This window comes from Lupinus angustifolius, chromosome LG14 (genome assembly GCF_001865875.1).
Source record: "Lupinus angustifolius cultivar Tanjil chromosome LG14, LupAngTanjil_v1.0, whole genome shotgun sequence".
Lineage (NCBI taxonomy): Eukaryota > Viridiplantae > Streptophyta > Magnoliopsida > Fabales > Fabaceae > Lupinus > Lupinus angustifolius.
The window spans coordinates 1,059,753-1,075,237 of NC_032022.1; the positions used below are offsets into that span (position 1 = coordinate 1,059,753).

At 31.8% G+C, this 15,485-nt stretch overlaps 2 protein-coding genes across 2 annotated transcripts; one reads left to right on the forward strand and one right to left on the reverse strand.

Annotated features, from left to right (window-relative positions):
- LOC109326101 (probable sugar phosphate/phosphate translocator At3g17430) lies at positions 2,950–7,380 on the forward strand. Its single transcript, XM_019558763.1, has 9 exons — positions 2,950–3,315; positions 3,405–3,512; positions 4,461–4,492; positions 4,580–4,630; positions 5,113–5,174; positions 5,260–5,521; positions 6,067–6,332; positions 6,414–6,508; positions 6,926–7,380. Exons 1-9 carry the CDS (start codon positions 3,232–3,234, stop codon positions 7,100–7,102), a joined length of 1,137 nt encoding a protein of 378 aa, XP_019414308.1. The 5' UTR covers positions 2,950–3,231; the 3' UTR covers positions 7,103–7,380.
- On the reverse strand, positions 8,117–14,182 carry LOC109327191 (novel plant SNARE 12-like). The gene is made up of 11 exons (XM_019560259.1): positions 13,869–14,182; positions 11,812–11,904; positions 11,254–11,347; positions 10,603–10,640; positions 10,223–10,320; positions 9,380–9,459; positions 9,254–9,310; positions 9,075–9,167; positions 8,913–8,987; positions 8,454–8,605; positions 8,117–8,356 (listed from the first exon to the last, which is right to left on the reverse strand). Exons 1-10 carry the CDS (start codon positions 13,943–13,945, stop codon positions 8,501–8,503), a joined length of 810 nt encoding a protein of 269 aa, XP_019415804.1. The 5' UTR covers positions 13,946–14,182; the 3' UTR covers positions 8,117–8,356; positions 8,454–8,500.

Genomic DNA, 15,485 nt, shown 5'->3' on the forward strand with positions numbered 1-15,485 from the left:
CATTGATTACTTTACTCTATTCCAATACTAGACAATGTGGAACTAATACAATAACAAATTTCAAACATTCCCAACAAATATGACTACTGCCACTTAAAGATAAAGTTGTTGTCACTCAAAGGTAAGACTGATGTTCGTGCAAAATAAAGCTCTCCTAACTCAAAGATAATGCATCTGCTACTCAAAGATATGATTGTTGTCAATCAAAGATCCTAAGAGCTATAAGAAAAGAAAGGAGAAGAAGTTTGCTGAAAATTATAATAGAGAGAAGAAAAAAACTAAAAAATATTATTCAAATTACTTTAAAAAATAGAATCAACTTAATATGAGACTTCATTTTTCAATTCATTCAAAAGTGTAACTTATTCGATATGAGACTTGCAACCTTTTCTAATATCATTATATGTTCCAAAATTATGACATTTTTTTTGAAATAATCATTTTATCTAATTAATTGAAAAAAGAGAGAGAAAATACATTTCCACAACAACAAAAAACTATGTTAGAAAATCCAAATCATATCCTGTGATGTTGCTCCTGTGGCCCCATGTTGTTTGTTTAAGAAAGTTACTCTAACACAGTTGCTTTTGGAAGCATTACTTAAATTAAATGAACCTTTTTCAGTTTCTTTACTGCCACATCCACCATAACAAGGACCCTTCAATGTGACACCAAGATAAGTACCATTTCATTGTATTTATATGTATTTTTTACCTTAGGATCCTATTCAATGTATTATGTATGAATATCATTTCATAAAGCATATATCAATATAATTAAAAATATTTTGATATTATACATTCAGTGAGATTTATTTATATAATCAATTTATTATATTAAAGTCAATTAAAAACTATATAACAAAACTCATTTTTTTTAATATTTATTTATTGGTAGGAGACAAATTCAATTAAGTCCTAGCATGCCCTTGTGGTATAGAAATAGACAAGCACTAGATTAAGCTCAAATTATGCAAATGCCACTGTGCTTTAAAGTCATTGTCATTTATTCTCATGAGTTAATTTCTCTTCCCATATGTGAAATTCAAGCATATTGGCTAAAGCCAATTTCTCAACTCTAAAATCTATAAACTCCTGCATTCACTAGTGAGACAAAGTTATCGATCGATAACAGTAGATATTCTTTTTATTTTATGAATATATATATATATATATATATATATAATATGAGAAAATTAAACTTATTTTGACTTTCAAAGTCAAAAAGGGGTAATTGGAAGATGAGAAGTTGAAATGAAAGATATGCATACTGAAGTGGGTGAAAATTGGGAGAATGTAAATGGAGGTTCATTCTCCATTCATAGCATCTAAACTCTTTGTATATCTACAAATATTTGCAATCTTATCAATTTTTCTATCCTATTTCACATGTACATATATGTATTTTCTTATTTTAAGAGAGAATGTGATTGTTCACTCATTATGTTTAAAGAGATTATAAAATTTCTCACCTAGTAAAACCTTATATTTTTTGCTCGTGATTGTTTCCATCATCTTCATTTTGAAGTGATAGTGCTATAGAAGTACAAGAGAATATCAAGCTGAAAAGAAGGTAAAGTCTTATCTAATATTAATTTCAAGTAGAAGCTCTCCAAAACTTAAACGAAACAATTACATTAATTGTTTCATCTATAAATTGTCTTAACAATTGAAGAAGACTAATTAATTAGTGTTCAATATGAAAACAAAGTGAATATCATTTATAAGGTTTCATTTGTTTCAAACATTTTGTCTATATTGTATCTAACAACACTAAGTTATATTGAACATCTGTGTTCAATCATTTGTTATTAAATTTGGAATCTTTTTCTTTCATATTTATTTCACTATTTGAGTGTAATAGAAATGAACACAAACCATTGCTTAGTGTTGAGTATGGATAGACTAGATGTACAAACAATGTTTGATTTGGTGAGTCTGAAGAGACTTGGTGAATAAAGAATATTTGTTGTTACAATCGATATCAGATTACAATGTAATATTGATGGTGTCAAAAAACTAGATTTAGCCTACGATATATGATAAATAAATATATTGTGAGTAGACACTTTTTTTAATCCCAAAATATTTATGTGTATACTATTTTCGTCCCCAAAGAAATTAAATTATCAAATTAGTCCTTACTTTTGTTCTAAGTGACCTATATTAGTCCTTAAATTACTTATGCTTCATCAATGTTAAATATGTCTACCTATGGCACACTAAGTGTGTATATAACATTTACATATGACTCTAATTGATTGTTAAAATGAAATGACATCATTCTACTTTGATCTTAAAGCCCTTATTCTTAATTATTTTTCATACTTGTAAGCCTGTATTCTCCATGTCTTTGTTTTTTCCAAATTTAAATTTGATAAAATTATATATTAAGAAAGTAAAATCTTCTAGGAATTTTAAATTGTGATGAAGAGGAAAGCTAAATTTTTAGTGTTAAATAAACTCCATACTCTTATGTATTTTTATGAAAAATATTCATATTCCCCACAATATTTTAAATGAATCAATCCAATATAGCAACCAAACATAAAAGTAGAATTTTTCCAAGTAACATTCCTATATTTCATATCCCAAAATGTGCTCAAAAACATTTTTCTATCAAATGAACCTCTAAAGTAGTCAATATGAAACTCTTCTATTATTATGATTATACAAATAATAGAGTAATTCAACAAAAATAGTAATAAGAAATTACATAGTAGTAAATCAACAAAACATTAATTTAATAGTATAAAGTTTCATTAAATCCAGAAAAATACTAAAATATCAATGGTTTAATTAGTGATAATAATTTAACTTTTGTTGTTAAAATAGACAATCACATATTTTGAATGGGAAATCTGACGAAATAATAGAGTAGAAGGAAAACACAGAAAAACATTAAACAAGTTGAGTTACTATAACCGTAAAGTGAAGTCATAATCTTCCTCTTTCCAATTTTATGAATTCACTTGAGAAAAACACAACATTAACATAACACTCAACTACCCACTTTCACTTTCTCTCTCTCTTTCTCAGATCGGATCAACACTTCACTCTCTATTCTTAACAACTTCAGCTTTCGGATTTTGATGTATCTGCTTCTGGGTTTTTTCACTAAGTTCAGTTAAATATGTTATAGACACCAAAAGTTTAAGCTTTTTCTATTTGGGGTGCTTCATTTCTTGAAAACCCAAAAAACAATAAGAACAAGAAGAAGAAAGAAGTGAAAATGATTAACAAAACGCTTTTTCTCACTTATTTCTACTTGTTTATCTATATCTTGCTATCTTCTGGAGTCATATTGTACAACAAGGTACCTACCCCATTTCTTAGTTCTCTTCAAATTCTGCATCTTTTACCAATTTTTGTGACTATTAACCATGGTTTATGAATATTTTGCAGTGGGTTTTGTCTCCAAAATATTTTAACTTTCCACTTCCTATAACACTTACAATGATTCATATGGGATTTTCTGGGGCTGTGGCATTTCTACTTATCAGGGTCTTTAAGGTATGCCCCATTTTTCTACTTTACAAAGTGGCCTCTCTTTTATGGTTCATAAAATTTATGAGTTGCCAAATATAGTATTTGGATTCTCTAACTTCAAATTTTGGTGACTTCATTCCTTTTTTGGAAACAATAATTATGTTTAATTAATTGTTAAAAACATAGAATGAAGTATGAAGTCACCAAAATTTGAAGTTAGAGAAAACAAATCCCCAAAAATGCACTATATTTTTAGCATCATAAGCTGGACTTATTTAGTGATGCTCATTATGCTTGATTTAACTCTTGTAATGTAACAAGTTAGTCACATCTTGTTGTGCTTCTAATGTAATATTGGCCACAGGGTGTGTTTATTTTGTGAACAAGGATCTCAGATACTAGGTTTTTATAGTTGATATTTACCATGTGCTTCACCGAAATGTAAGCTTTGGACAGAAACTTATCAATTTCATTTTCTAGTTAACAACATTCATAACTTACTAGTTAGTTTGGATGATCTTTTATTTACATCAATGTTACTTGCATGATGTCTCAAGTTATTGCAGAAAACACAGCCAATATATGATCCAGAAGAGAATATTATAGAGTTGTAGGTGTTTGACATGAAGTCAAAGCCGATATATTATTTAAATGTATTTTCTATGATGTTATTCACAACTTTTAGCAAATAACAGAAAGCAAATGCATGCTATAGTACACAGGAGAATGTTATGATTTCTGGTTAGTATATGCAGCTTAGCTTTTCTCTTTTAAATAAGTGTAGGTATGTGGATGATGGCCACATGTTTTTAGTTTCTCTAGGATTTGATACTCTTCATATTTCATACGGTTTGAAACACTATCCTATATGCTTCAAAAAGTTGTCCTTCTATCACCTTTGATTGATTACTTTCTATTGCCTGAAAATTTGGTTCATACCTTAACTCGTATTCCTTTGATCTGTAATTGCAGGTCGTCTCTCCTGTCAAAATGACATTTGAAATGTGAGTGTTCCGTTGATTTGAATCCTTCTTGAGTATTGCTTGTCCTTTGTCAAACATAGTTCTAAAGCACATTTCTTTCTCTCACAGATATGCAACTTCCGTGGTACCAATAAGTGCCTTCTTTGCTTCAAGTCTTTGGTAAGGACTGCAGCATCGGCAAACTGAACCTTTTGTGTTTCCTGTATTTAATTTGACTAGTGTTGGACACTTGGAAGGTCAATGTTCTCTGTAGACAACTCTGCAAGAGAATTTAGTATGGTCATGATCAACATTTGGTGCTTACAATTATGTATTCTGTACCCACTGAATGGCAGTGACCAGAGACCTTAGAATAGCTAGATTTATGTGGACTATAACAGTTCTTGATCTTCGACTATCATAATACGACTGCAATAAATTAAGAGTTTACTTTCCATTAATACCTAACCATATTTGGAATTTGTTCATTTTGTCATTTAGATCTATTTGATGTTTTTGTATGATTTAAATATTACTTTGCTAGTAAGCACTATTATTATTATTTTCGGTATTTTGAACAAGCTTTATTCACATGCCTACTAATATCAATACCTTCGAAGGAACGATACTGACCCAAGCAATATGTTTTTCGGTTAGTACAGGTTTGGTAACACTGCATACTTGCACATCTCCGTGGCTTTTATCCAGATGCTCAAAGCCTTGAGTATGTTTCTACGAACTCCTCCTCCACATTTCTCATATTGTGTGTCTAAGCATTATTTCCTTAGTTCTAAAACTTGATATTTCAGTGCCCGTGGCAACTTTCATCATGGCTGTTATGTGTGGAACTGACAAAGCAAGGTGTGATGTGTTCTTGAACATGTTACTAGTCAGTGTTGGAGTTGTCGTTTCCTCCTACGGAGAGATTCATTTTAATATCGTCGGAACGCTTTACCAAGTCACAGGCATCTTTGCAGAAGCTTTAAGATTGGTCTTAACACAAGTCCTTCTGCAGAAGAAGGGGTTAACTTTAAATCCTATTACAAGCTTATATTACATAGCTCCATGCAGGTATTTCTATTATACTTTCAAATAGTTTTCTGTAGGATGTCATTTTATTCTGTATAATGGTCTTCTGGACTTGGGTTAAATCCTGAACTTCGATTCGTGTGTGAACACTTTTTTCTTTATCTGCAATTCGGTAAACAATTATGCAAACTGCCCAATTTTTGGGCAATGTAGGCTGCATTTCATGTACAAATGAGTAACAGATAGCCTATTCTTGTATTCTTGGATTGTTCTAACTTCCACAATTTATATTCTATATCTAGTTTGTTGCTTGACTAATTAGGCCAAATTTAAAATTAAGTGATGCTATTTGGAGTATCATGGGTTGTTGCTTAGTGACCTTGAGGTCACGGATTCAAATCCTGGAAAAAGTCTCTCCGCTTATGGGGTAATGTTACGTACATCTACCCTCCCCATACCCCACTAAGTCGGAGCCTCGTACATTGGGCAACACTTTTTTTATTTGGAGTATCCGTGCATGCACATGCATATCAGCACAGCACATCCTTCTGTGAGCTGCTAACTTCTTTTGCTTTCGTTATACGCAGTTTTGTGTTTCTCTTTGTGCCTTGGTACCTATTGGAGAAGCCTATGATGGAAGTTTCACAGATTCAGTTCAACTTTTGGATATTCTTTTCCAATGCAATATGCGCTCTAGCCTTGAATTTCTCCATTTTCTTAGTAATTGGTAGAACTGGTGCTGTAACAATCCGGGTCGCTGGTGTGCTTAAAGACTGGATACTAATAGCTCTCTCGACTGTTATATTTCCAGAATCTACGATAACTGGGTTGAATATAATTGGATATGCTATTGGTAAGTCATGTTTGAATCATGATGTTTTCAACCTCCCTCCCTCAACCTCACTACTCTCATCATTACATATTTTATGTGCAGCGTTGTGCGGAGTTGTGATGTACAATTACATAAAGGTTAAGGATGTCCGAGCGTCTCAATTGCCTGCTGAAAGTTTACCAGATCGGATAACAAAGGTCTATTCTCCTTAAATCCTTGTTTAACATGTGTATTAATGTAAACTTGTTATACGAAGTAAGGGTAGTTAGAAATCAAGTATTAGATTAAAACAGCATAAGAGATTTTTCGCTTCTTTCATCAGGCAAGCACCATTTTTTAGTATGATAATAATATTGAGTTTGGCGCAATAGTAAGGTTGTTGCTTAGTGACCATGACATCACAGGTTCAAATCATGGAAACAACCTTTCCACTTGCGTGTTAAGGCTGTGTACATTTACGCTCCTCAGAGCCTACTAAGTGCGAGTCTCGTGCACTAGGCCGCCCTTCGTATATTTCAGCAAAAGGTCATTTCAGTTTGTAGTTAGGTAGTTTATTCATCTGGTCTCATTAAGATTTCAATTGACCTGTTTAGGAAATTGTTGTATGAATGCAGGACTGGAAATTCGAGAAGAAGTCATCCGATATTTTTGTGCCAGATAACACTAGTGACAATGAGGGAAGTGTTGGAGGTAATGGTTCTGTTTCTGACATGAACATTGATGAAGAAACGCCACTAGTTCCATCATCAAGGTTATCTCATATCGGTCAAACGCAGCTAACAGGAAATTGAAAATCTGAGTACAAGATTCATTTTAGAGTAACCCTTTTCGGAAATGAAGTAGAAAGAGTAAGCTGAGTTTAATGCATCCTATGCCTCTCATAATTTTAGGCTTTTTATATAATGAAAATCATATGTTGTTCTTTGTAATTAGTTTGCTGTGTAGAATGCATTTCTGGTTTAGGTTAATGAGCCAGAGTTGGAGGACAAACTGACCTGTTATATAACCAGGTTCCCTGGTTTGAAGCTCAGTTATTTCATTATTTCTTCACTGAATGCTACTTTCTAAATCTTAGTACTTTGAAATTTTTGCATCAATCTAAAACTTAATTGATTCAAGTTTCATTTTTGGATGAGGTTGGTACTTCTAAAAATGATTAAAACCTGTTACATGGTCACTTAAAAACAATCTTACCATTGAGTAACATTTTTAAAATAGTTTATTTTAAAAACCTGTTACATGGTCACTTAAAGTTCACATTTGATGCATGAGACACTATTTAAAATAGTTTATTTTTACAAAAAATCAAATTTTGAGTAACATTTTTTCCTAAGATAATAATTACATTGAAATGGTATATCTGAAGTTTGTGGTGTTTGAAGTCTAAAACTGAAACCTTAATTAACGCAGTTTGGAGTCTAAACTGTGTTAATCATTTATGTTGCTAATTTAGTAGGTTATCTAATAAGAATATATTGCTCATTATAGTAATTAAGAATTTTGGTTATTCTATTCTAAGATTCGTGATATAGAGATTTAAGAGAAAAGGAGAAGCTGCCACCAAATCATATATCAAGTTAAAAAGACAGCTTATAGCATGAGAATCAATATGTTGAAATAATGAAGGAAACATCCATATTATACAACAAGTTCAGTCTTTTTAATAAATTTGAGCCCTTAAGTTCTTGTGGGAAGTTTTATGCTTAGTTTTTGTGTACAGATAAACTTTCAGAAAGTAGACAACAATTCTCACCTATTTTGTTGATGAAAATCTCCACCTCTTATTGTTCCATGTAAAATAATAATGAACAGCTGCAAAAAGAGTTTGGAACAAATATAAAATAGAATTTACAAAACCATATGTCAGATACATGGAATGGAGACATAAATCTCATTGGAATGAGGCTGGGATTATAGATCTCAAAGTATTGTAACAATTTCTAGCACTAGAACATTTTGTTGGGAAATAATAAAGAAATGTTGCACAAAGACAAAGATAAAGGGGCTCGTGTGATTTACATAATCACAAACAGGAATATGCACAACTCAGGCAAGGAGTATTTTTTTAAATTCAAAATGATTGAAGAGATGTAAATGATGACTCTATTAAGCATTCCTTCAACTTTCCCATCATCCAATAGAACCAAAGAATCAGGTTGGTATGTTGATGGAGAAAACTCTTCCAAGAATTAGTCAAAATGTTTTCCAGTTCTTACATACAAAAGCCTCCTCGATGGAGCTGGAGGCGCCAATCCCGGGATATCCCTAATATCTTTGTTTTTCGGATTCACAATCTGCAAAATGTTAGTGCCAGTTAAAACAGGTGCATATTGCCAGCATTGTACATAAGGTAATCAGGTCGGTGAAGTAATAAGCACTTTAACTGGGCAAATTACTTTACGTTCTTCCTTGTCATTATTCTCAGTGTTACAAAATGATTTACAAACATAAAATGGATACAGTACTCAAACTATTTCATATAAGAATTATTCTTTCGAATAAATTCTTGGAGCAGCTAAGTTCACTTTCATCTTATAAAAATGTTGGATTACTTGAGAGGGAAAAATATCATGGAAGTAGTGGATAGAATGAAGATTATACCTTCACAACAATGATGGCAATTACACCACAGACTATAAGCAACAGAAAAAGCATGATGCACTTATCAGTAGCTACCTGATAATAAGGTAAAGACACTTCAGTTTCACAACACAGGTTTGAAGGAAAGTAAATAGTGCATAGATGCAATGAAAATGAAGCAACCTGTCTGCCAATTTCCTTCACAAGCTGGGAGGCCTTCTTAATTGAAAACTGAATCGAGTCAAGCTCATTTACAATACGTCCCATTTGTTCAGTCTGCAGAAATATGTCAAATGTGTGATCAGATAGACTTGTTCGTTCCTTTTTAAACTTTTAAAGTATACCCAGTGCAATAAACTTACTTGGCCCTTCAATGTAGTGGCAGTTTGGGTGCCTACTTCAATTGTTTGATGGACAACCTGCATTAAAATACAAAGTTAGGAACCAAGGCAACGGAACAATGGAGTCGTGATTCTGAAGTGACTCACCTGCTTAGATCTTTCAATAGCCTGATCAGTTTCATCCATTGTCTTTGTCCCAGCATTGATAAGTTCTTGATTTGACAATTCTAAAGGACAAGCCAAATGAGCATTTTGGTTAGATAAATCTTTCAATCACTAGTCTACACATAATAAAAGCATGAAACATGTAGAGGAAGCTATAGCCCAGAACCCCAAGTAAAACTATCATGCACCAACAAAGAGAAACAGCTTAAGTACACCACTATAGAAATTAGCATACAAACAAAAATCTATAGATGCCATATGGAGACTGACTGTAACAGAAAACACATACAATGAAATTAATTCCAACTCATGGAAAAGTGTTGTCATCGTCTCCTTGGTATTGGTACACTCCACTGTATTGGTCATATGCCCAGCAAATCTATTTGCCTTTAAAAAGGCCTTCATGCATATCATGTGATGCTGACCACTAGTGATTTAGGTGTATAATCTCTATATACCTATTTGTCTGTAGTCAAGCTTTTATCACATCATATTATGCTACCAAAATAACTTTTGTGTTGCAATGCGAGACCATAATATTGCCAAGTATAAATAACAAACAAATTAAGTTTAAAACAGAAAGACAATTATACCAACAGGAATTATAAAGGTGATGCTTGAATCTTGATCAGAACAAGATTTCAAATTAAAATCAAAGACCATGGACATTTGACAGCTATACTACGGGAACTTTCACTGGTGTGAACCATGAAAAATACATAGTTCAAAGGTCTAAAGATATGTGTGTGGCATACCCATAATTAAAAACTTCATCAACTTACTGCATTACCGGAAATTAAGCAGTAATAGGGGGAAATATTTTACCTGATGCTAATTGAACATTTTGTTGAGCTGTAGGTTCACTTGCTCCTGCTCCCATGTCAAAGAGTTCAACTTTCTTATTACCAAGGGTATTCATGTACCTACCAATCATCCAAATATAGTAAAAACCCTTCTTTTAAATATACAAAAATATAAAATGTTTTTATTTGGACGTAAAAGATGAAAAATGGAAGGAAATTAAATTTTGAATTATTGGTTCTGTAAACACATTAATAGTGAACATTTATTCTGACATTGTAAGTTGAAAATGCTCACAAGGAAAGTTGATATTAATAATATGATTTGCTATAGAACCTTTATAAGGACTAACAGACAAGAGCACATGTTCAGGCAGCGAAAAAGAAGTATATGCTTTAACTTACGTTTTTCTCAAAGCCACATATGAGTTTAGTTCCTTGATCTGCAAGAAAAAATGCATGTCCAATTGTCAGCAAACATAGAGAAGTAATTGTTTGTGTGCAAGGACGTGCAAATATACAAATATATGAATAAGCACAAAGACAATCCTAATATATGCAGAACGATAGATTCTTTTCTGATCATATGGAAACAATTTATCATATTTTTAGGATTATAACAAGATACTAAGTGTCATGTTCTTTACATATTAAGTAACGAGCATAATAATGATGGATAATCTAGTACTATGCAGGTCACATAGAACTGGACTCTAGCCCAAACCAAAATTGGGCTAGCCCGAAACTGGGTAAACCCATTCACCCAAGCTTGAGGCATAATTTGGGATTGCAATCAGACATCAATAAGATAAATGGAATTCTATGATAATGAACGTTTGATAATGAACGTTCGATAATGAAGCGTGAGGGCCTTGTTCATGATCATAAAATTCATGAGGTTCATTTTAGCCATACTTATGAAGTTGTTAAAACTTGAAAACAAGATAAGGTTGAATCTCAAATTTGCAATAAATTGCAGATATTGCATCGCTTTGCAGAGATAGAATCCCAACAAGAGGATACAAAACATAAAGGTTTTGGGTACTGAATACTGACCATTGATTGCTTTTCATCATTGAGCTGCTTGTTTACTTCTGGGGGATTTCTTCCTTCTTCATCTTTAATTTCACGGTCGAACTCTTTTATCAACCTGAAATAATTAAAAACAACATAAGCTTCACATTCTATGAATGCTGGGAAAAGGAAATTACAAAATATGTCAAAATCACATCAAATTTTAATCCTTCGCCACTGACATAGCAAAAGGCAAGGAATTCTCAAATAAAATAGGAAAACGTATAACTACAATGCTGAACGAGAAAATAAATATTCAATTTTGCTTTTTATAAAAATATTCAACATAGAACAAGGTTGAAGCTGCCCTTATCGTCATATAATTGAATAGAATCCCTGGGATGTTGGTATGGGATGTAATGTTCTGCCAGACATCTTTAATATATTTGGCTGTAACAAAAAAAAATCCACCATACCAACCTACAATGAAAAGAAAGCTGAAAAAGTTTATATTTTTAATGGAACCTGCATTTTCCTTCTTACTCAGAATTACACTAGTCACCGGAAGATACCAATATTAAAACTACATAAATGCATTACCTTTTGCACTCCCTCATCTTCTCTGTGAGTTCTTCCAGCTGCTTACTTTGTCTATTCGAATCTTTAATCTTATCCAGCTTCTGAAAGCCATTTCTGGATGCAAGACGTGAACGTGTTAAAAATATCTACAAATGCTTAAAAGATGAGACTTATTTACAAAAAGTGGTTACAGCTTCTTTCTTTTCATTCTCCGCTCCAGGAATTAATAACCAAGAATGTGGCATTATCTAAGGATACACGACTCAGGTAGAAATACAAATAACCATGCATCACTTGTATTATGATAAATAACAGAAGGGGTGAGAAATAAATCCTTGTTGTAACCACAAAATATATGTTATGATAATATAACAGCAAACTGTGAGAAAAAGCTAGTTGTTATAAATCCTTGTTACTTCTGATGCAGGACTGGAGTCCCCCCATACCTTGCAATTGGCTCCTAACAGATACACTACTAGTTTTTACGATGATGTAAATACACTACATGTGTAAACTAGAAGAGTTAAGTTGATATTATGACCTTTATGTATGAGTGAGTGACATGATAATCTGATAGTGAAGGGTTCTCTAGTGTCCTTTCATATTATAGGGGCACCAGTAATGTTAAATATCATGACCATAATTTGTTTAATTTATAGCCCATATCTTTCTAAAAGTCATAATTTTCCCGACAACTAGCACTGCTGAAATTTTAACACAAATTGATGACATGGCACATCCCATGTAGAAACATGTGCACAATTGGCACTATTCAACTAGGATTTTAAAATTATTGGTTGGGACCAACTTCATAACATCTGACAATATTTGAGATAAAAAATGAAACAATATATTTTTGGGACAACCTCAAATAACGCTAGGGAACAAAAGGTGGAAGTTTTCCTATAATGAAATTTAAGCATCATTTTGATTATGAACTAGTACATTTATGCATTAGAACAAATTTTGCTTTATGTATAAATTGACTGCTAAACATTGCATTAAGTTCATTGATGTCCTGAATGACAACATTCAACAATATTAGGGTAACAATATCACAGTACCACTTTTGCTACAAAAGACATTAACATAACCCTCTTAAAATAAAGGGGCCAAAACCAAAAATTATATAGCTTAATTCCACCGTCAAACGCTGATTAAACAGTCTTGACGATGCGCTGTTATGCCACATCAGCGTTTATCACCCAAAACTAACGGTAAGCACGAAAACTAAGATCGCCTACAAATGTAGGGATGAAAGTCATATTTATTTCCTAATACTACAATGCCCCGGCCCCCGGGTATAAACCAACTAGAGCATTTAAAAATGCACATGGTAGAAAGGTACAAAAACGTTAAAATGAAAAATGTCTATTTCAATCTTCCAGTCAATTTCACTGGCTGCACACAAGATAGAAAACATAAGAAGAAAGAAAGTCCAAATGTCCTTAAAGTAATAACTTAAGCAATCTAGGGTGCAAGAGAAAGAGGAAAATATTCATGCTAAATTGCTAACAACTGATTCTAACCATCCATTGCCAATAAGTCATGGAGGTTGATCTTTCAAGCACAACTTACTATAACAAACTAACCATTAGCTTATTACACTTACAATCTGGAGCTCATTTCTACACAGGAACTCTACCACTATCAACATGACCGATAATATCAAGTGGCACCGAAGACATAGCTTATTTTAGTACAACTAATCCTCTCATATTCATTTCACCAAAAAAACAACACAGCTACCCCGGTATAAGTTTCTACTCAATCGAATAGATAACTAGCAAACTATGCGCATAATTCACAAACCATAATAACCTAGATTTAGCAACCATAAACACTAAGTAAAAAAATTCTAAGCATCAGCATGGTACACCACACTACCCATTCAAGAGTCCAATTCACATTATTTCTATATGAACCCTAAGCTCAAATTCCAATAATCATAACATCATTGTACTAACAAAACCTACAAATCAACGATCAAAATAGTAATTCACATCCCAAAATCACATTAGGTACTAACTCTAGTGACAAAACATTGAATAAAAGAGTCAACGGGTTATGAATCATACGCTATGGCTCGAAAGTTATCGCGGGTTTCGCCATGGATCTGTTCCAACTGAGGGCTCATCTGCAAGGTGGTGGTCATGGTTGCCGGAGATTATGTCTCCGCCGCAAAACCACCGGCGATAACTGATTTTCCGGCGGAAAACCTAGCTCGAGGAATTGGCGACACTCACGGAGGGTTGTATAACCGTTTATTTTGTCGGGAAAAAGGAAAGAAAGAAAGTGCAGAGGAAATGAAATGAGAGTAGGAGTGAATTTGGAGAGAATTGAAATGAGAGGGAAAAAGGAAAGAAAATTAAAGCAAAGAGAAGAGAAGATGGAAAGTTCTGTGGGAAGAGAATCTAAGAAGAGAGGGTAGTGTGAACATTATTTAATTATTATTACTAAGCTGATTATTTTTCATAATTTTTAAATAATTTTAAGTAGTTTTAGTCAAATTAAATAAATTATCCTTTTAACTTATTATATATTATCTCTTTTACTCTTAATTAATTTATTATATATTATCTAATACGAAATTGATAATTTGTATATTTGTATATAAAATTGGATTATGAAATAAGTTTTCTGAGTAATTGTATGAAGATTTTGCTTAAATATATAATAGAAGAGTGATTTTATAATTAAATTTTTTATGTGTGAATTTACTAGTGGTCAACTTATCATATCTAATGAATTTAATAATTAAGAATAAATTACATCCATTTTTTTTAAGCTTATAACTTAATCACACATCGTCTATTAGTTTAAAAGATTACATTTATTTCTTTACGATAGTAGTTAGCTTAACATATGTATACAAATTAGAGAGTGAATTGTGTATGTAAAAAATAAAGAAATTATTTATATAATTTCACTAAAATTCATTAAGTATCAATATAATTTACACTAACTAATATAATAATAAACTAACAAGGTGTTGACCTAATGGTGTAAAGTTGCGCTAGATTCCCGAGATGACTAAAAGGTTAGGGATTTAATTCCTGGATGTAAGTAACACTTGTTGAAAGAGACAGTCGTGCATCCCAAAGTAGATTAATTTCTTATCTAAAAGGGTGAAGATATATCATTAACAATACAAAAAAAAGTAATATAATAAAGTTTGTTAATTAAGAGGTGAAATTTTATTTTCTTCTTTTTATTTGACCTAATTAACTATAGGATATGTATTTTGAATCTTCCTCCATTTTCAATTTTTTTAATATTTAAGGTTATAAGAAATACTTTTATTAGTTTATTTATAATGAGATAATATTTTTACTCTTAAAAGTAAATATAATTTTTTTCCTTTCTAATGGTGAAGAAGACCATCTTACAATAGGTGATATAAATGTTGAATAATTAAAATAGTATCATTTAATGCAAGTTGAAAATTGAATTAAAAAATAAGAAAATGAGTTCATTTAATCATTTTCTACAAAAATAATTCTAAAAATTACAAAAAATATAATACATATCATTATTTTAGTAGTTAAAGTAAATAATTTATCTTTTGGTATAAAGATATACTTTATTTCCGATAAATAATAAAGATATAAATGGAAACTAAATTATAAATGTGTATTGAGTTTTTAAAATATCAAAAGATTTTCAATAACATAAAGTATTGAGTTTCAAAAATT

Coding starts and splice junctions, on each gene's coding strand:
- LOC109327191 (XM_019560259.1), bottom strand. CDS start 13,945: ATGACCACCACCTTGCAGATGAGCCCTCAGTTGGAACAGATCCATGGC. Junction 11,348..11,811: donor AAGATGAGGGAGTGCAAAAG/GTAATGCATTTA, acceptor TAATTATTTCAG/GTTGATAAAAGAGTTCGACC. Junction 9,168..9,253: donor CCACTACATTGAAGGGCCAA/GTAAGTTTATTG, acceptor ATATTTCTGCAG/ACTGAACAAATGGGACGTAT.
- LOC109326101 (XM_019558763.1), top strand. CDS start 3,232: ATGATTAACAAAACGCTTTTTCTCACTTATTTCTACTTGTTTATCTAT. Junction 4,493..4,579: donor GTCAAAATGACATTTGAAAT/GTGAGTGTTCCG, acceptor TTTCTCTCACAG/ATATGCAACTTCCGTGGTAC. Junction 5,522..6,066: donor TATTACATAGCTCCATGCAG/GTATTTCTATTA, acceptor CGTTATACGCAG/TTTTGTGTTTCTCTTTGTGC.